The 21628-nt window shown below is 34.4% G+C and overlaps 1 protein-coding gene across 4 annotated transcripts in view; it reads left to right on the forward strand.

Annotated features, from left to right (window-relative positions):
- The window catches only part of LOC129243880 (E3 ubiquitin-protein ligase goliath), a 236105-nt gene that overhangs the window by 166090 nt on the left and 48387 nt on the right, over positions 1-21628 (forward strand). For all 4 annotated transcript variants that reach the window (XM_054881287.1, XM_054881288.1, XM_054881289.1 and 1 more), the window contains 2 exons: positions 11028-11932; positions 17947-18079. In XM_054881287.1, the coding sequence (XP_054737262.1) occupies positions 11386-11932; positions 17947-18079 (680 nt within the window). In that variant the 5' untranslated portion in view covers positions 11028-11385. The remainder of the gene's footprint in view (positions 1-11027; positions 11933-17946; positions 18080-21628) is intronic.

Below are 21628 nucleotides of genomic sequence, written 5' to 3' on the forward strand. Positions count from 1 at the left end.
GCAGAGTCGCTAAAAATGAACCGGAAGAGAAGTCTTTTCTGGGAAAAGAGAGATCGTATCTACTTGTACTATCATATGGAAGTGTTTGCAGGCCAATACTTAAAAGACAGGTATGCAGAAAGGCTGGTGGTTGCTTTCCGAAAATCGTGAAAAAGCCGCTAAGCGATGAGGAAGAAAGTCGATTTCTCATCTCCTTTATCATATAACTGCTTTGCACTGTGCCGAAATAGACTTCGACAACTACTGACCGCATTTTAAATCACTTAAAGCAACTGCGGTGATTCATAAGCAATACTAGATGCTGAATGTAGTACAAGTTAGTCAAGCTTGGGTATCGCAATGAGCTTTCATCATTGGCCAAACGTTTGCCAACGACTTCAGTGTTTGCCGTACTCATGCTGACCTCGCCTAAGGTGTTATCAGTCAAGTGCCAAGAAATGTATAGAAGTGTCATAAACTAAATTTCAATGTCATATTTCTGCTTTTACGTTCAAGTTTATGTTCACCGTTATCTCATTCTTTACATACTGTAAATATTTAAACAGAATTGATTATTAAGTTTTTCCTCGACTTATTCAAACTATGCCACTGCCAGGCGGGGCAAGCGGTAGTGGCGTGTGGGTCCGCATTACAAACGAAAAAAAAAATATATTTTTTTAATGTTCTGCTAGTGCACACTTACACATACATATTTATGTACATTTGTAAACTTATATTGAATTAAATTTATTCGACTCGCATATGTCGGCATGCTTCCATTTTTTGGAGTTCTCATTTATGTGGATATAATAAAGCCCATACAAATAAGCTTGCAATATACACTCGTACATATTTGTAACTCATTTCAATGTTAGCTTGTTTTGCGTCCCACATTTGAAACTTTAGAATATGCGTGTGAATGCAGATGTATTATATTTTGGCATATCTCAAATGTGGTCGGAAACTTTTAACATCTCAAATGCTCACTCTGGACGCACATGTTTAGCACGCATAATAAGCAAAAGCACGCTCATTTAAATTTGTGCAAACGCACACATTTCTACACACAATCAGATTTATGTATGCCGCCATAAATTGTTATAAATGCTGCTAGTGGCATCCATCAAGGAGTTAGCAAACTTATCCATGTCTTTTGTTATGCTAATCCTCAGCCTTTTGGCGCCAAATTGTAGCTGATTAATTTTTTTTGTTTTTTCTGTTATTATTCTAATTTTTTATTTCTTTTTGACGTGCCCATAAAGAATGTAGCTGACAGGCGGATTTACGTGCATATATTCATCACTTTTCGCATACCTTTTGTTAAAATTAATTTTTGAAATTAATATTTCGCACCTTTCTTAGCATTCATGCAAATCAAGCAGGTAGGCAGGTAGGGCGTCAATCATGCAAAGTGTCAAAGAGGCACCTCATCCGCTGCGCACGCACATTGTGAGCCTGTGCTTCTACGCATACAATTATGATTCGCCCACACATACACACGCTCACACACACACACACACACCTCTGAACCCTTTATATTGATAGGAGCATTATTTCAGTGCAGCTGAGCATGGATTCAGTGCAGCTGAGGTGTGAACGATTCATGCGATTGTGAGGCTTCCTATTTTCATCAAACTGCACCCGGATTCCTCTTTTCGATTAGTTTATTGTTCTCACGCGTTAATTTGTCTTCCTTTAGACATATTTTGTTTGCATTGTATTGATTTCTGCAATGATTTACTTGTGTATACTCGTAAATAAAGGGTGGTTAAGTTTCAAGGGCCGGTGTTGATTTTGAATAAAATAAAAGTTTTTTAGAAAATTATTCTCATTTCTCTTTATTATGATAATATTGGTATAACTCAATTACGTATGGAACAAAATATCGGCCAAACGGTCTCGGCGGCACACCCCCTTCCGATGGTCCAAATTTTCGATGACGCTAAGGCATAATTGAGGTTCTATGCCATTAATGTGCCGAATTATCTCATCCTTTAGCCCTTGAAATGTTGCTGGCTTATCGACGTGCACGTTTTATTTCAAATAACCCCAAAGAAAGATGTCCAACGGTGTCATTCTCGTTTAGGTGTGGTTCACATTCAACTTCACACTTGAAATTTAACCACCCTTTGCATATAAAGTGCGCTTCATAACTATGACACCGGCACTTACTGGCAAGTTTCCACAATTTATTTGTTAACTATTCAATTTATCCAATTTTTTTGGGAAAATAAATGTCATTCCGAGTGCCTAATTTTGTGCAAATTATGGGGTCCCGGTGGTCTAGAATTAAAAAAAAAATCATTTTTTTTTTATATTTCGAAAGTATGGGCTTTTAAGAATATACAGTCAAATTTTCGTAAGGATATTCCCAGCCCAGTATTTTTCGTCACGCGGCCACTCTCAAAACTTTAAACTCAATTACTTCCAAACTATGCTTTTCGACCTGGTGTTGTCAAAAAAAAAAAAAAACTATTCAGCCCAATCGTCTGAATTTTTAATTTGTCACAACATCAATGGCTATCGCCCGTACTAGAATCATATTATTATTTCAATTATTTCGTATATTTTTGATTAAAAAACTGAAAAAACCTTTTAGAGTGTTAAATTCAAAATCGCGCCATTTTATTAAATTTTTTTTTATTCTAGTAGCGGGGCATAGCTACAGTCATACTGATTAATATTTTTTTTTTTGGTTTTGGTCTTTCAGATAAATAGGAGAGTCAAAAACACCGTCCAGGTCTAATTTTTTGGGAGGGTTAACTTCAGCGCCAATTTTAAAATTATTAAAATTAGAAAAATAATTCTTTTTCCAATTTGGTATATAAGAAGTTAAATTTAAAAATCGTTTTTCATTTTTTTATTGCAAAAAAAAAATCCTAAATATACCGTAAATTTTCGAGCTCTAGACCACCGGAACATAAAATAAGAAATTTTTATAAAACTATCAAATTTTTAATAAGAACATTTAGAAAATTTTAGGGATGCAGTGTTAAAGCTCATTGAATTTCAGCTCAATAAAATGCAGGTTTGGAGCAGCGTTGATTTTTGATACTTTTTTTCATTTACTGCTCGTGTTGGGTGTTTTCTTCCATATAATATAAAAAAATAACGAGCTCTCGTTAGATGGAGAAAGTGCGCAATACCAGCAAGGAAAAAAATTATCAAAGATAAGGCAGAATTTTGAGCCACCTAATATGGCACATCATTGGACCAAAATTTAATGGGGTGTAACCCTGGCCGCCGTAGCCGAATGGGTTGGAATTCACAGAGAGAACGTTGGTTCGAATCTCGGTGAAACACCAAAATTAAGAAAAACATTTTTCTAATAGCGGTCGCCCCTCGGCAATCAATGGCAAACCTCCGAGTGTATTTCTGCATTGAAAAAGCTCCTCATAAAAATATCTACCGTTCGGAATCGGCTTGAAACTGTAGGTCCCTCCATTTGTGGAACAACATCAAGACGCACACCACAAATAGGAGGAGGAGCTCGGCCAAACACTCAAAAAGAGTGTACGCGCCAATTATACATATATATATATAACCCTGCATACTAAAAAATAGTCTAAAGATTCAGATTAAAAAAATTGAAATTTTGTAAAAATTTTGCATTTTTTTATAAATTTGAAAATTTGTTGAAAATTTTCAATTTTTATATAAATTTGAAATTTTGTTGAAAATTTTTAAATTTTTATAAATTTGAAAGTTTGTTGAAAATTTTCCAATTTTTTATAAATTTGAAAGTTTGTTGAAAATTTTCCAATGTTTTATAAAGTTGAAAGTTTGTTGAAAATTTTCCAATTTTTTATAAATTTAAAATTTTGTTGAAAGTTTTTAAAGTTTTTATAAATTTGATTTTCTTTTTAATTTTTAAATTTTTTATAAATTTTAAATTTTTTTTTTAAATTTTTCAACTTTTTATAAATTTGAAATTTTTTTTTTAATTTTAAAATTTTTTATAAATTTGAAATTTTTTTTTTAATTTTAAAATTTTTTATTAATTTGAAATTTTGTTGAAAATTTGAAATTTTTGTACGCGCCAATTATATATATATATATAACCCTGCATACTAAAACATAGTCTAAAGATTCAGATTAAAAAAATTGAAATTTTGTAAAAATTTTGCATTTTTTTATAAATTTGAAGATTTGTTGAAAATTTTTCAATTTTTATTGTATATAAATTTGAAATTTTGTTGAAAATTTTAAAATTTTTATAAATTTGAAAGTTTGTTGAAAATTTTCCAATTTTTTATAAATTTGAAAGTTTGTCGAAAATTTTCCAATTTTTTATAAATTTAAAATTTTGTTGAAAATTTTTAAAGTTTTTATAAATTTGATTTTCTTTTTAATTTTTAAATTTTTTATAAATTTTAAATTTTTTTTAAAATTTTTCAACTTTTTATAAATTTGAAATTTTTGTGAAAATTTTAAAATTTTTTATAAATTTGAATTTTTTTTTTTAATTTTAAAATTTTTTATTAATTTGAAATTTTGTTGAAAATTTGAAATTTTTTATAAATTTGAAATTTTTTTGAAAATTTTTCAATTTTTTATAAGTTTGAAATTTTCTTGAAAATTTTTCAATTTTTCATAAATTTGAAAGTTTTTTGAACATTTTTCAATTTCTTATAGATTCGGCAAAAAATTTCAAACTCTCATTCATATAATATTTATTGTAGATTGAACTATATTTATATAAAAAAACTATAAAAATTAGTAAACCGAACAAAAGGTATTTAAATCTATTAAAACCAGCGCGATTCTGATTAGCTGCCAACGGGTGTAACACATGGGCTGCAAAGTCCCAAAGAAAAAACTTTTGTTTTGTTCAAAATTAGCTTTATTCATGAACGGAATTTCCGTCAAGAGCAGCGCCATCATTCCACTGCCGCTTTAACATTTCAATACCACTTTTGTAGAACAATTAATCTTTTTCCTCAGAATAGACCCCAATTTCAGCGATAACATCTTCATACGAGCGAAATTTCTTACCGGCGAGCATTTTTTAAGGTCTACGAACAGCCCTCAATCGCTGGCGAATACGATAGATGTGGGAGCAATTCGAAGTTCAATTCAGGTTGGTTTTGCTATTGTTTCACTAGTGACTGACTTCGAACAGAGCTTTCACATAGTCAAATGCTCATTCAATATAAAGCCAGCACATTGTTTTGATATATTTACGATGTCAGCTGACGCACGCAATTTCACTTTTCAATCATTCAAAACGATTTGGTGGATTTTTTTTTATGTTTCCTGGTGTTACCGCCTCATTTGGACGTCCACTGCGTTGTGCATCAGCGGTGCCTCTACGACCATATCTGAAGTTAGCAAACCATCGTTTTATGTTGTTTGTTTGTTTCTCATGGAGTGGAGTCCCCATAACACTTTTCAAGTCATTGCTTCGCTTGAACGGAATTTTTTCCCATCAAGAAGCAGTGTAAAATTAAAACACGAAATTATTTTTGATCCATTGTTTTGAAAATAGCAAAAGTAGCGTTACTCTTAGCACAATAACTCACGAATTAATGAATAGAATATCATGAAATTTTAACGGTGTCTTCTTAAGGTTAGTACTAACTGAAAAAGAGGTGAATGCAATAAAACTAGTGCCATCTATGTGTTAGGCCTGGGACTTTTCAGCCCACGTTTTATGTGCGTATATGGCATAGTTTTCATATATACAAACATAGAGAAGTATGCATTTCCCAAGTAGCGCTGAATAGCCCAATTTGGGTTGCCTTACATTGTATTGGCGCTACTGATATATACATACATACATATTCATTCGTCTATATCCACACAATAGAAACCTCAAGCTTCTTCCAGGGTGCCAGGTTGCTTGTATTTAAATGTGAATATATACATATATACATACATAAATTGATAAGCGTGCATGTATAGAAATATTTTGTATTGTACTCCATTGTATTGAAAGTATATATAAATGGACATACTCGTACATACCACAGTAAGGCATCCGCCCATAACAACATGCAAGGTATTTATGCCTATGGATACGTGCATACATATATGGATATGAACATGCTTATGTGTTAGTGTGTCAAGAGCCTTGAAAACGTCAATAGCCTGCCAGAGAACAATGACTTCTACATAAATGTTCATACTCGTGCATTCACTCCCTAAAAATTGGCATGCCTTGACATTTCGGATTAAAATGTTTAATATTTTATTTTCATTCATTTTCACAAATACAATGCCCACCTATGATTACTTATTACCCTCATTACCAGTTCCGCGTGAGTCGCGTGGGTAACGTTAGTCGCCTTAGTCACAAAGGCTACCAGGTCGATCTAGAGTACGCATTTAGCACACATCATTTGTCTAAAATGTTCCATAATTCCATTGAGAGTTACAGGTACTTTTGTTGGATTACAAATATTTTGCATATCCAATCAGAAATGATAGAATGAGAACATACGACAGATGATGGAGAAAAGATAGTAGCCTGTTTTAATTTAATTAGTTTAGTATTTGAGGCGGGAGTAAGTCACCTTGGTACTGCGACTAGCACTGATCTATTCGATTATTGATTTTTACCAAACAAATCTACTGATCAACAAATTTGCGTTGCATGATATTTTGTTAAGATGACAGTTAGTTAGGCCGTAAGCTTCTAGTTACAGCACACCTAGGAAGTGAAAGCTGTATCCGGTAAAAGTTTAGCGTTGGTCCTTTTTGGAAACCGTGAAAAGCCTACCTGGCCAGTTGGCCATCGGTGTGGGACTTTAACCCTAACTAAAACCTCCTCCCGGCCGAACGGTTACGCCTCCCACAACCTTGCCGTTAAGTAATGCGTCGGAAGGCCGTTATCGAGTACTTTTACTCAAATCGTCAGTCTATGTCAGTGCCGGTAAATGTCCGGAGTTCACGCGGCGACGACTCTTCGCCATTGTCAGCAGCCTGCTGCGCCTATTTTGTTGTCTGAACTTTGCCTTTTGGGTCTATTCTTCCTCACGCAACATTTTTGTTATACGCGCTGAAGCTACGCTAAAAGCAATCAATTTTTCTGCTTTATCGTACATTTGCGTTATGAGGTTCACTTCTTTTGGGAATTCACCAAAGGCCTTAAAGAGCTCATTTCTTTCGTTGTCAAAACGTGGGCAAAGTGTGTCAGGATAGACAGGACGAAAAGGGTTGCTTTCCAAATGAAAGCGGTGCAAATATTCCTTGAAACATGTATGGCCGCTTAGCAATTGGGTTACATAAAAGTCAACCTCTCCGTGCTTTCTACCAAGCCACGAGTTAAAAACTCTGCTGCAGAATAAGTCGAAATTCGATTAATCAGCGGAAATAGTGTTGTCAATTTTCCGCCAAGAGGCTTTGATTTAACTTGCTAGGAATAAATGTTAGAGCAACCAATCAGACACGGTTTAAAAGTTGAAAGTTAAATCGAGATTTCCATTAGTACGATGCTGGCGACACCTGTGAAAATGTATTGAAAAACGGGTAGACAGATTGGGATATTACAAATCCAGCTGAGGGACGCAAGATTTTCTCTTTTCAATAAATAAAAAATCATTGAAAAATATTCTTGCGTTTTTTAATATATTTACAACCGAAATTAAAATTAAATTAAATTAAATTTCAAAGGCTAGATGAAATGAATGAAAATGAGGTTTGCGCTTCGACCTCATAATCTTTTGTGGCCTCTGCTCATCCAAATGCAGTTCCCTTAATAAGCCTAAGATGGAGCTGGGATGGGCCGAGCGTATGTGCTATTCTTCCGGCTGCATGCGGCAGAAATATTCCGCTTTGGCGTCACATTTGAGAAGAAGCTCTGTTGGAGGCCAGTGGCAGAAACGACAGTAGTCAGTGACAATCAATCTGTAGTGACAGTGCAATCTTCAGTGACCTGTGATAATGCCCGTGGGTATTTTCAGTTTAGCCTTAGCGAGGGTTATGAGTTGCCTGAATCTCCTTTGATTATACCTCCCCAGTGCCAGGTGCCTGGCCTTCTAAGCTTCTCTTTGATGGTGTGTTGTCTCATAGCAAGGAAGGGCTTGGGTCCTTTTAATAACGAGGTCGCAGCCTCTCTAGCCAATTTATCCGCTACTTTGTTCCCAGTTATATCCCTGTCTTTTGGGACTCTTATCAGCCGGCACCCTTTACTTGTTTGTAGATGAATAGTATTGTTGTAGTTGTTGGAGCTGTTTACCAGGACCTCCCAATGCGGTGGTGTAATCACCGATCATCATCATGTAACTCATCTAAAGCTAGGCTCAGGAAACGCGCTAATTCGAGAGGTTAGGCACAGAGGAAGAGGGGTGCTAGATGAGTGTGCATACCCTCTGCATGTGATTAGATGGTTAGTATCGTGCGGTGTGCCTTCGCATGCCGGGCATATATTGAGTATGTCGGGGTCTATTTGGGAGAAGTAGAAGTTTAACCTACTACAATATCCTGATGGTAATTGAGCTAATCTTACGTGGGAGCTGAAGCTCTTCGTCTGCAATAGGCGGTGGTTGAACTACGGTAACGGCATTCGGGGTCGGGAATTTAGAAAGGTGGGGAGAATCTCGTTTAAAGTCAGCTTGTATACAGCCCGATCAAGTAGTTGCAGCTGTGTTCTGTCTTGGAGATCCTGTCAGTGTAATTGAAGAGATGCCTTTTGACTCGCCTGGTAGAGGGCTCAGGATCTAGCACAGTGACACCCAAGCAGAAATTGCTTGCTGATATTGTTCGCCGTTCATGTATTCTTGCCTGTGGCATGGACTCTTATCAGATAATCAGATAGACCTCTCCACGTTCCTCTTCTCTAGTGCAAACGCTAGATGGACCACCCTGTACTAAAATGTAAACTCTTTATACACATGAAATATTAATATTTAGTAATCGAACAGCAAGAATTGCTAAAGTGAAAAAGTTGTTTTACTTACACTTGGGTTTAAAATAATAGGAACGCGAGAAATTATCAAATTTTAAATATTTTGTTTAATAATTTTTTTTTTAACTTTATAAACATATAGCGCATTTTACAACAAAATCCATATAAATAAAAGTTCCAAACTTTGCACGAATTTCAACAAAATTTACCAAATATCAAACAATTTAATTTCAGCAATTTTTCAATTTCATCCTTTTAATAAACAATTTTTAGAAAATTTCAAGGTATGCAGTTTTATTGCCCATTTAATTTTATGGTAGTATAGTAGGGTGTATGTATAAAGTTGCTTAAAAATGACGATCCTAAAAATTTTCACCTATATAAAGCACATATTCGGAAGTTTTTAATATAGAAGAAAATGCTCGACATCTTAGCGAAAAAATATTCTCAAAAATCAATTAAAATTTTGAGCTGCTTGAGACTTGCATTTTTTTATACTAATATTTAATGGGCTACAAAACTGCATACTACGCATTTTTCTAGAAATTTTGGGCAAAAAGTTGGAGGTTTTGATGTACAGGGTTTGATTGAAAAGTAATGAGCCTAATTTTTTTTAAGCAGTTTTATTAAACCTTTTGGCTAATACAACGAATATTCTTCAAAATAGGACCCTTGAGCGTCAATACACCGCTGGTAGCGGTCCTTCCACTGCACGAAACATTTTTTAAACTCATCCGCCGGAATCGCGTTCAATTCTGGATCGCCTCGATGGAGTCGAAACGCCTCCCCTTCGGCTTTCTTTTCAGGCGCGGGAACAAGAAGAAGTCCGGAGGGTATAGGTCTGGGCTGTATGGAGGGTGGGGAAGCACCGGAACCCCCATCTTGGCCAATGCAGAGGTGCAGAGGAAGGCGGTGTGCGCCGGCGCATTGTCGTGATGAAGGGTCCAATTGTTGGCGAGCTCGGGCCGAACCCGGGCGACGCGGTTTTTCAGCCGAAGGAGCACTTCTTTGTAAAATGCCGCATTTACAATGCTTCCTGGAGATACAAACTGTTTAGCTGTATGCAAAATTTGATCGAGTAACGTTGCTCCAACGATCGCTGCATTTTCGCCACTGAAAAACCCTAACACACTTTTAAAACAGCTTGCACGCGCGGAGCGAGGTTGACTGCACCGCTGTTGCCCGCGAACTGGGACCGGTTTCTAGTGGAAGGGGAAGGGCCAACGATCATTTTCCCCCACCAGCCGATTCGGTTGATCGCTTGGCAGACGCTCCGCGCGGGAAGGCTTATTACTTTTCAATCAAACCCTGTGTATTTTTTTTGCAATTTGTGAAATTTATGTGAATAAAAAAAATTTGAATACAAAATAAGTTAATTAAAATTTGGTTATTCAACACGCTCCTATTGGTTTGAACTCTAGTGTAAGTAAAAAAATATGTATGTATGTATATATGCTATCACCAGCATTCTTTCTTTTATCACCAACATAATTTTGTGTAACAATTTTTCAAAAACAACACAGTATTGCTTTTATCTTAACATAAAAGCAATCACACATTATGGACCCGCAAATACGTACCGAAAAACATTTACGCACATCATAAATTAGAACAATCGATGCAAGACGCGCAATACTTCTGTAATATTCAATAATGAAGCAATACTCGAAGAAGTAACGAAATTTCCTTTGATTTTTTTTTTTTTTGTTTTTATTTTTTTTTTTAGCAGATGACAGTACAGAATAAAAAGCGGACGTTTGCGTCGAGCCTCCGTTAAGCGATACTACATAGATATTTTTAAACACCGTAAATTTATTCAAAGCACAAACACACATTGCGACGGCAAGCGCAATTCCCTGTCATTTATTTAAAGACGAAATACAGGTACTTTAAGCTAATAAAAACTCATTTATTAATAATCCGACGCTTTCTCTTAGCTTAGTGCGCAAACTCTCTTACGCACTCTCTTCTTACCGTTATATCTGCACCCATCAGCGTCACCTTTCTTTAAAGCAAAAGCACGAATGGCAAAGCATTTGCTGCCAATTCAATTTAGCGTCGACGAGGTACAAAATTCAAATCTTATCAGCGCTCCGATGCGAGAAGCAAAATACAATAACAATTGACTGAATTTAACATCGTTTAATGATAAAATACGTGTTTAGCCTAAATTAAAATATAATCTAATTTCTCATTGCAGTACACTTGCGGCATTCAATGACGAGATGTATGTCGAGAACTACGGACTCAGTGCATAAGCGGAAAACGTAATCTTCACAACACAAAACGAAACGTGTCGGCGTATGAAAAGTGATTTTTAATCAAATGTCCAAACGAAAATTGTCAGCGTGCGTTAGCGAAGCGAAACATTTGGACGCGTAGCAAAATTATTTATTGTAAAATAAGGAGAAAAAAAAAAAACAAAAAAAAAGAAAAAAACCAAAAATTAGTGTACACTTCCAGCGCGTATTTTGTACTAAACCTGTGCTTGGTTCGTGAACAATACGCGGTAAAACGAAAATTCTCAATAATAAGCAATCATAACAACTCAAAAGAAAATGTGTTCGAAGGAATTGCTGCTGCTGGCATGCCTTCTACTGCTCGGTGGTCTACGCTTGACCTCCACCACCACCACCACCACTTTTGTGGCGGCCATGTCCATTGCCAATCAGGATCTCGATCGGTACTTCCGCACCGCAAATGCAACACAAATACTCGCCACCGAAGATCGTATACTTATAGATGTCTATAATTATGCCTATTTGAATTATACCTATCGCAATGAGTATGGCAAATGGGAGAAAGTGTCATTTGTCGAGGAGAAGGCACGTTATGGTGAGGGTAAAGTGTTAAATCGGGAAGGTATACTTGTGCATGTAAGTCAGGTTGGCGATAAGACGGACGATACAGCTTGTTCGTCCGATATTTCGGGCACAAATGGCAATGATTTTCCACCTCAGGGCTGGATTGCATTGGTGAGACGTGGTCAATGCACTTTCGAGGAGAAGGTGAAGAATGTGTATGCTCATGGAGCGGGTGCTGTGATCATCTACAATGATAAACAAGTCAGTAATTTGGAAAAGATGCAAATAAAGGACCAAACACGTGAGTATGCAATGACATGGAGTGAAGAGTACAGTGTGTAATATATGTATGGACATATCGATGGTTTTCGAGAAAAGCGACACAACTCAAATTCGGAGTTCTGCCATTAAAAGCAAAAATCAACTACAGAGTTTATATATTTTTATCTGGAAAAGCGTCATAAGCGAATCTTGAAGCAATTCTGAGAGATGGCGGTAGTGTCGTTTTGTCAGATGATCGAATTGGCGCGTCAATTATCTAGAAAACTGACCCACCTCAGTATTTTGTATTTTTGGATTATGTCACTTTTCTCGAAAACCATCGATATGTATGTAAGTTAGAATTCTGTGGGGTTTTGAAAATAAAGGCGCTTTTGAGAAGACGCGCCTAGATGTTGTTTTAAAAGAAAACATGTAAAAATGTAGATTCTTTGAGGTTTCACAAATTTTATTCAAAAGACGACTCTTAATAATTATATTTAAAAAATGGCATCATTTAAATGTCCGCCATGAATGCCAAAACACTCGATTCATTCCGTCAAACAGTCGATTCATGACTCTTTAATTATCATGACTCTTTGAACGTTGAGATATCGATGCTGCAGGCTGTTCAGCAACACTTTACGCTGCAATATTCTCAACAGAACGCCCAGTTCTAGGTCTGCCAGTCCGTTTTCTATACGCGACGGCACCAGTTTCTTGAAATTTGCTCACCAACCTTTGCTTTGTCGACTCTTTCGCACGATTATTTCCATAAATAAAATTCACGCATTTTGCGATATGTTTTTGTTAAAGATCGACCATTTTCATAATAAGTTTCAATAATTTTAACGCGTTGTTCTATCGTGTAAAATAGTACATCTACTTGGGGCACCACCGTCTAGAAATTATTCACTACTGACATCTAGGCAGGCGTCACTTATGAAAGTCCCTTTACAACTTACTTCGTCCAGGCTCGTTTTCCTCTAAGTAAGATCAATGACCACTGATCTCTCGTAGAGAAAGTTTATATTTTAACTATATTTGTATTAACAAGGACTCTTAAGCTGTCGCTATGAATGAATAATGAACAGCTCGAATAAAGCATAAGATGATTTAGGTTATTTCGTCAAAAGATCGCATAATAGTGGCTGCGGTGCTTGCGATGGCTCTTTTCTGTGTTTATAGGGAAACATACTTTGATTACTTGACTATTTTCATGCAGCATTGCCTTTTTTAAAGTTTTCTAAAATCATGTTTTGGTTTAGTAATAAATTTTTTATAAGAAAAAAGACATATCTTACTTTTTATTTATTATTATTATTTATTTTTTTAAATTCCAATTTGTTTATATGTATATATATACAATTGGCGCTTACACCCATTTTGGGTGTTGAGCCGAGCTCTTTCTCCTATTTGTTTTTTGCGTCTTGATGTTGATCCACACATGGAGGCACCTACATTTTTAAGGCGACTCCGAACGGCAAATATTTTTTATGAGGAGCTTTTTCATGGCAATTTGTTTACATGCCATTTTATAAATTCGAAGACGGGTTCCACTAAGCGGGTGTGTGAGTCTATTATCTAATCTAAATTTATTAAATACTTGCCCAACAAATATGGATGTTTTTACAATAAATCAAAGATAATAATACAGAAAATATCATAATTAATATTTTTTCTAACAAGATAATTTAAAATAAATTTCGAAAATGGCTTACCCAAGCAGATTTCTACAGAGCCTGTTGGGGAGATTAGTGGGACTCATTGCCAGTTCATTTCAGATAGGTAGGAGTTGTACGGCAAAACGTTCTTTTAGAAATTGTAATTTTTTAGACAAGTGGACTGGAACACGAATATTTTAAAAAGTTTTTGGTTTTTTGTTTAAGCTCATTTTTTTTTATAAAACAATAGCTCATTTTCTAATAAAAACCATATTTATAAAATTTTCAAGTTTGTTTTTTTTATAAATGTTTTTAATTCGAATTTCTAGAAAAAATTTTGGTATGCAGTTTTATAATTGTTAAATTCTAGTACAATAAAGTGCAAGTTTAAAGGTGATGAAAAATAAATGTGCAAAAACAGAAAAACAAAAATACCTCACACTAATCAAAGTATTGATGTGTTGCCATTTGCCGCGCGCTGTATACATATATACGAGGTATGGCTATTAAATAATTAGGTTGACGCTGCTATAGAGGAAGTACAAATGCGCCTAACGCCAGCGACCGCTGTTCAGCGTGAGGCCTTCTCTTTCGTATGCCGTACTTCGCGCTTCGGTGAATGTACGAGTTAACTGTAAAACCATAGCCTGCGTCTGCATTAAGTTATGTTTTTGTTTCACTAGACGAATGCTATTTGCAATAACGGAACAATGAATTATTGTGAAATTTCTGATGAAATCCGTCACTGAAATTAAGCCTGAAAATCAAAGCACTAGTTAAAGTGACTAGTAGCCTCATACTCTTCATGGAAAACTCTATGCAAGAATATGGAAAAGTTCGGAAGTACAACTCCTGCATTTTTCATCAAGACAATGTCTCTAAATCATTCCGCATTGCCTGCCAATAATTTTCTAGCCAAGTAGAGTATGCGAGTCTTGAACTATCTGCCTTATTTACAGGATCTTGGGCTCAACTTAAAAATCTGCATTAAAAAGAAGAAACAGATGGAACAGATGGTTTTTTTTTATGAATAGCTGTAATTATTTTCGTAATAAAACTGTTAATGGTAATAATAGCTTTTTAATTTTTGTTTAGTGATATTCGTGATTTGATAACACTTGAGCGCGTACATTCATGCATATACAGTGAAATTTTTATTACTTCGCTAATCTATTGTTAATTCCATTGTTTCTTATGCCAACATGATTTTCAAAAACATATTTTACTCAACTCATAAACACACCGGATACTGCTAATAAATTGTATTTAAATTTTTGATTATGATTTAAAAAACATTTGAAAGTGACTAATATACTACATAGTAGTCGTAATCGCAGACGTATTGATGTGAGTTCTAATAGAAATTATTATTTCTGCAGTTGAAGAGTAACTAATAATATAAGCCATTACTTTATAATACGACGGCCGCCGTAGCCGAATGGGTTGGTGCGTGATTACCATTCGGAATTCAGAGAGAGGTCGTTGGTTCGAATCTCGGTGAAAGCGAAATTAATAAAAACATTTTTCTAATAGCGGTCGCCCCTCGGCAGGCAATGGCAAACCTTCGAGTGTATTTCTGCCATGAAAAAGCTCCTCATACAAATATCTGCCGTTCGGAGTCGGCTTGAAACTGTAGGTCACTCCATTTGTGGAACAACATCAAGACACACACCACAAATAGGAGGAGGAGCTCGGCCAAATACCAAAGTGTACGCGCCAATTATCTATCTATCTACTTTATAATTACTTTGTGATTGTTTTTCCTTGTTCACTCTACACGGGAGCATAGGGCTTCGACAAGACTCAGTCTTGCGTGGGTTTCGTTAATCTATTTGGTTTCGGGCAGAGTAGCTGATTAGCCTGCCGCTGACAGTCCTAAGTAAAGGTAATGCCCATCTGTCGCTGCTTAGGAACAATGCCTTCTTACAGCTTAAAGCGCCATCTGTGTGTCAAATTTTTCTGGCAGAAGGATCCCACAGCTGGTTGAGGACTTCGCTAAATTTGTTGTGTCTGTGCTAGTACCGCGACTGCCCGCTTCCTCTTGCTGGCGCCATTGATGCAATGTGTTACTGTGTCTTTTACTTTATTTTTTTCCTTGTTTTAGCAATCACAATGCAAGTAATGCGCTGACTTTTTATGCGAGAGTAAGGATTGGAAGGATAAGGTTGTTGGGGTTGAGGAATTAATTTTTTTTTTTATATAAACTAGGAAAATAAGTAAGTTTGGAAAAGTGCGAGCACGTGCTTTACGTGGGATTCGAACCCACAACTTCTAATATGGCAGGCTAGTGCACTTACGCTAGACTACCAAGGCCTCTGCTATTATTATTTTTACATTTATTTATTTATTAAAAAGTAATTATATAGAAATTCTCTGGTTTTTAATCGATTATATTGATATATTTCGATTACTCTTATTATTTTATTACTATTATTATTATATAATAATTAAAAAGTAATTGCAAAGTAATTGATTATCCTGTATCGTTAATATATAATTTTATTCACAAACAATCAGAAACTACTCAAAATGGGAATTGGAATAGGAATGATTACAAAGTAATTATAAAGAAATGAACTGGTTTATAATCGGTTTTGATGAAATATTTCGATTATTATTACAGTAATAAATAATTGGTTTTCCCATTTACTTGAATGTTAAAGCTAATAATTAAAACGTACTTAAATAGTAATTGATTATCTTGTAATTTTTATCGCTAGTACGTGGTTTCAGCTACAAAAAATTACAAAATATTAAAAAAAATAAAATGGCTGCAAAGTAATTGTAAAATCGGCATGATTACGAAGTAATTATAAAGTAGTTAACTAGTTTATATATTAATTGATTATTTTGAAATATATCGATTAGTTTTGTTTCTATTATTGTTTTTCCAATTATTTTAATATTAAAATTAATGATTAAAAAGTAGTTACCAAGTAATTAATTGCAAATGACTACCTTGTCAAGTTTTTTGGTTAGTAGTAGTTAGAAAAATTACAAAGTAATTATAAAGTAATTAACTGGTTTATAAAACTATTGATTAAAAAGTAATTACAAAGTAATTAAATACTAATTTTCTACCTTGTGATGCCCACTAATCTGAAAATGTTCAAAAATCGGAATGATTACAAAGTAATTTTAAAGTAATTAACTAGTTTGGACTCGATCATATTGACACTTTTTGATTACTCTAACTACAATATTTTATTACTATTATTATTACCATTATTATTGTAGTAATAGTATTATTATTGCATAAATATATATTTTTATAATTATTAACACTTTTAAATATTTTTATTTTAAATTTCAGAAAATTTTTAAAAAGTTAGGATGATTGTAAAGTAATTATAAATTAATTAACTAGTGTTTAATCGATTATATTGGACAATTTGAATTATATTATTATATGTAGTAGATATTATTTCTATTGTTGTTTTTCCATTTACTATATTACTAAAGCTAATGATTAAAAAGTAATTACAAAGCAATTAAATAGTATTTTACCACCTTGACATTTTTAGCGCTAATACGTGGATCCATCTACAAAAAAAGTAGAAAGTATTGAAAAAATGAAAATGGTTGCAAAGTATTGTTATTAAAATTATTATTATTATCATTATTAATAGTTTTTTTTATATAAATATAAAATATAAAGTAAATATAAATTTGCATTTTTAGTTTTTTCACAAAACGTTTAATTTTTTTAAATGGTCTTAAAGTTTCAAAAAGTATAGTGGTTTAAAAAAAATCGCATAAGTTTGAAATTATGGAAATATGCTTATCAAATGAAAAAGCACGGTGCATATTTTAAAAGTTTCTTCCCTATAGTTTTACTGTGGTAAAATACATCAAAAATGTCTTTTAAAATAATTAGCCTTGAATATCCTTAACGATTTTCTTTCAAATCTTTTAATAAAAATATTTTTAGTAAATTGTTATATGCACTCTCACCAATACGAATTTCATCGCTCTGCCTAAATTACTCCAAGATATATACATATATCAGGGTTAGGAAGCTTCCTTACAAGTATCAGCGAGCTTTATAACTACAATTTTTTTCATACATAAGAAAATCGATATGTGTGCGAAACTACGGTTCAAATATGGGAAGTTTGCATTTTTAGTTTTTTTTTTTCACAGAATGCCAAGACTTTTTTCATGAGCCCTAAAGTTTCAATCAGGATAGTTGCTCCAAAGCTACCCAGTTCATAAGGTACTAAAATGGGGGTAAGAGTAATGAAAAGACGCTTTTTTAATAGTCAATTTTTTATACCCAGTATATGAATTTTATTTAAAACAATAACAATAAAATATGCACAATTAATCATAGTAAAATATGTATGTAAACATTTTCATATGAACATTCCACTTGTTTTCTTTTCGATTTTAGGCAATATAACTGCTGTGATAACTTATCTGGAAATCGGCTTAGAAATGGCGAGAATCGTTGATCAAGGATTGGAAATGCAGGCCGCCATTATACAGGGCAGAAATGGTAGACGGCCACTAAATTCGCTAAACAAGTATGTTTGAAGATTTTATGATACTTTTATTTAATGCAACATTTGGCTGATCGTTAACGATAATGTCACGCAATACATTATTCTAATATATTTTCGAAAAAATGGTATTTAGTTATAGTTGAGCGCAGCTGTGTCTGGCACTTTGACCATATATTGAACACATTTTCACTATGCGTATTCTATCTTTAGGCCGAAATTGAAAGAAAATGTTAGAATAGAGAGCAAATCTGTGTTGTGTTATAATATTCATGTCATTGGCAGTACAAGGTGGCGCAAAATTAGTCATTCAATTTTTTTAAATTAATCTTAATAAATAAAAAAATTTAATTTGAATGATTATTTTCATATTTTCGTGCTTCATTGCCCATCCGCTTATACATATACTGCAGCTGTCTAGTTCAAAAGTGTCAAATATGACTGATGTACGATACCATTTGCAAAAATTATAAATCTTCTGACTGGGTGATTAATTTTGCGCCACCGTTTTGTAGTTATGTAATATTTTTTTTTTGTGTATATGCACTCCACGACTCTGCCTTTGACCCCGATCTGTGTGCTGAATTTGAAAGTTTTTTAAACGCAGTTGGGCTGTGTCCCCTTGATTTTTCTGGCATTGCATAAATTTCCTGTGAACTAATGCGGAAGAACACCGTCAAGCACTGAAAAAATGGTGCAAAGATAGACCACATCTACTGAAGCATTCTTTACTTGCGTATTTATTTGCTTCGTGTGCAAGTTATAGCAAATATTGAATAAAATATTATGCACCCATCAAAGTCACCGATCAGCTGTGAGTCATTGCCATACTGATGTACACTACTACCTGTTTGTATGTAACTATGTGTATATGTAAGAGTTTTCTGGCACTGACATTAAAACCTGTAGAGAAAGTGCTTACTAATAGGAATTGCTCGTCAGTTGAAGAAAGGATGCTCTTCGGTTGTTGTTTCCACTTATCGTCTGAGTACCCACGCACGCTAGAGAAAACGACTGCCAGCATTGCTTAATGCTCGCACACAGTGCGCAGAGCGGTGCTGTGCTGAATAAAGCCGCACTATTATTGCTTTTATAAGCTGTGAAGACACTAAACGAAAAGCGTTTCAAGACTTTTACGTAAACTGAATTTTGAAATTTTCATCAGATGTTGGAAAAATGCATTTATTTGGTAGCACACCCGCAAAAGGTTCTGAGAAAAAAGTTGCAATTCGTCTCAACTTATGAGTTCAGCTTGAAAGCTTAGTATAATCAGATATTTGGATTGCTTCAAATACCTTTTTGCTTGGCGTTCTCTAACACTCTTGGTCACCACATCTTTTGGGGTATAAATTTGACCTTCCCGGGCTAGATGCGGTGGTTGACTAATACGAAAGGTGACCACGTCTTTGAAAAAATATTTTGATTTTTTCTTTGAAACGGTTTTCGTCCGAAAATCTTCACCCCCATAACTCATTGTTCAAATTTGAAAAAAAACCAAAACGCAACTGGATACCAGATGAATTTCTGTAGGCTACGTAGTCAATTACGTGGTGTTATGATATCCCTCGCAATCAGATTGTTGTCCACCTGCAAATAGGTATTCATGTAAAATCTCTCCGTTTCAGCCTTTGCTGATCTTCAATTAAATTTTATTTTTTTAAGAAATTGTCCTTTTAAGCATTTTGCTAATTTACAGATTTCACGCATTGCTCTCAATAGCCGTTTACGCTTACATAATATTACTGTACCAGATACAAATTTAGCATACATACATATGTATGTGTGTATGTGTATATATGTGTACAAGCAAATTTTAGAATGAAAAGAAAACACTTTGTGTATTAAAAACTGCATTGATGAGATCAACTGGTTATTTTAAAAATATAAAAATATTTTATGAGCGTCAAATTTCGTATAAATGCTTGCATTGATTATAATACTAACCCAACTTGAATGAATATCAGCGGCGAATGCAAATCTTTCAAACAGCTGCATATGTGATGGGTTTTTGAAATAAAAAATTAAATAAAAAAAATAAAAAACAGGCTGAATATGAAACAAAAAAAGTTCTTTATAAATATGTATGTACATTAGGGCCAAAATCGCTTGAGCGGTTATCGCGCCACTCAAGAAGAAGCTGTATATTAGGGTGTATCACTCTTCATACCAAAAAACGAAAACAAAAAAAACGACAAATGAAAAACAAAAAAAAAATCGGTGCCGTTTTTTCCGGATTCATAAATTTTTTTATCTGCTAAGACCTGTAACAAATAATTTCGATAACATGGCAACTGTACTAATTTAAACATACCTTCAAAATTTGATTTCTTTTAGGAAAAGTTATTTTCAAAAATATTTCAGCCAAAAAATAACCTAATGGCAGTTTAAGTTTAAAATTTCTGAATAAAAAATATCTACAAATTTTGCCAATAGCCTCAAAGCAGTGATTGAGTAACAAAGTCTGGGAACGAAATGGTAGATAAATTAGCTAGAAAAGGCGCGAAATCTCTATTTATAGGCCCAGAGTCATTTAGTAACCTAAGAAAGAGTAACTTCTCCTCAAGAAGCAATGAACTGTGTTGTGGAAAACAGGTAGAGAGACAGATCTGTATGTGTCTGCAGTGACAGTAAAGCTGCACTCAAGGCCTTAGGCAGCCCTTCAACCACTTCAAAGGTAGTTGAGTCATGTAAATCCAAGCTGAACTATGTCCGTAGACATAATATCCTGATGCTAACATGGGTTCCGGAACACGTTGATATCGCGGGTAACAAGACTCTTTAGGATAGTCTCTGAGGCCAACTTCTTTGGCCCGAAGCCCGTTTTGCCAAATTTTCTACCAAAAAATTCAATTTAACCTCGAAAATGTCATTATTTTTGATTCCGTTAATAAAATTTTTTAGGGTTTTAATGTAGATATTTTACACTCAAAGTTTTCTATCATCTGAAGCGTTGGTTGACTTAAAACAACCAAGTGGTGATTCATTTGGAATCCAACTAGCGCTTCCGCACCATTTTGTTGCCACTCGCTACCAACTTGTTTAGCGATTATTTACAGCATGACTATATCCAGTCCGTGTGATTTAAGAACCTTTGCAGGTTGTTGACGTCTAAGCCAAACAGTTGTTCGACATTCTCGAACATTGGTTTGCCCAAGGCTTTCCCATTCTCTGCTTCCTTAGGGCAGAGAATTCACATAGGAGATGAAAAATCGTTTCCTTTCTTCTGGTTATTTACAACTCTGACAGTGAGGGATGCTCATTTTGGCAGCTGGGGTCTCATTTTGGATAAAATATTTTAAAAAATGAATTTCTTTTTATAAAAAACTCGATTTTTGGATGTACTTTCGAATTGATCCAGCTCATGTTAATCTTACTGGTGGTAGTCTTAAGGGGTAACACCACTGTAGAAATTTCAAAAAATTGATTTTTTTTTATAAGCTTAAAAAATTCTTTGAACCTTTTAAAATACAGAACAAAAAGTTTTATACGTTACCGAAGTTTATTTCATAAATATTTTAAGCTTTTAACCAAGCGTTAGTGACTGCTACATAACGATTTCTCCAAATTTCCAAA

Source organism: Anastrepha obliqua, chromosome 4, assembly GCF_027943255.1.
Source record: "Anastrepha obliqua isolate idAnaObli1 chromosome 4, idAnaObli1_1.0, whole genome shotgun sequence".
Taxonomy (NCBI): Eukaryota; Metazoa; Arthropoda; class Insecta; order Diptera; family Tephritidae; genus Anastrepha; species Anastrepha obliqua.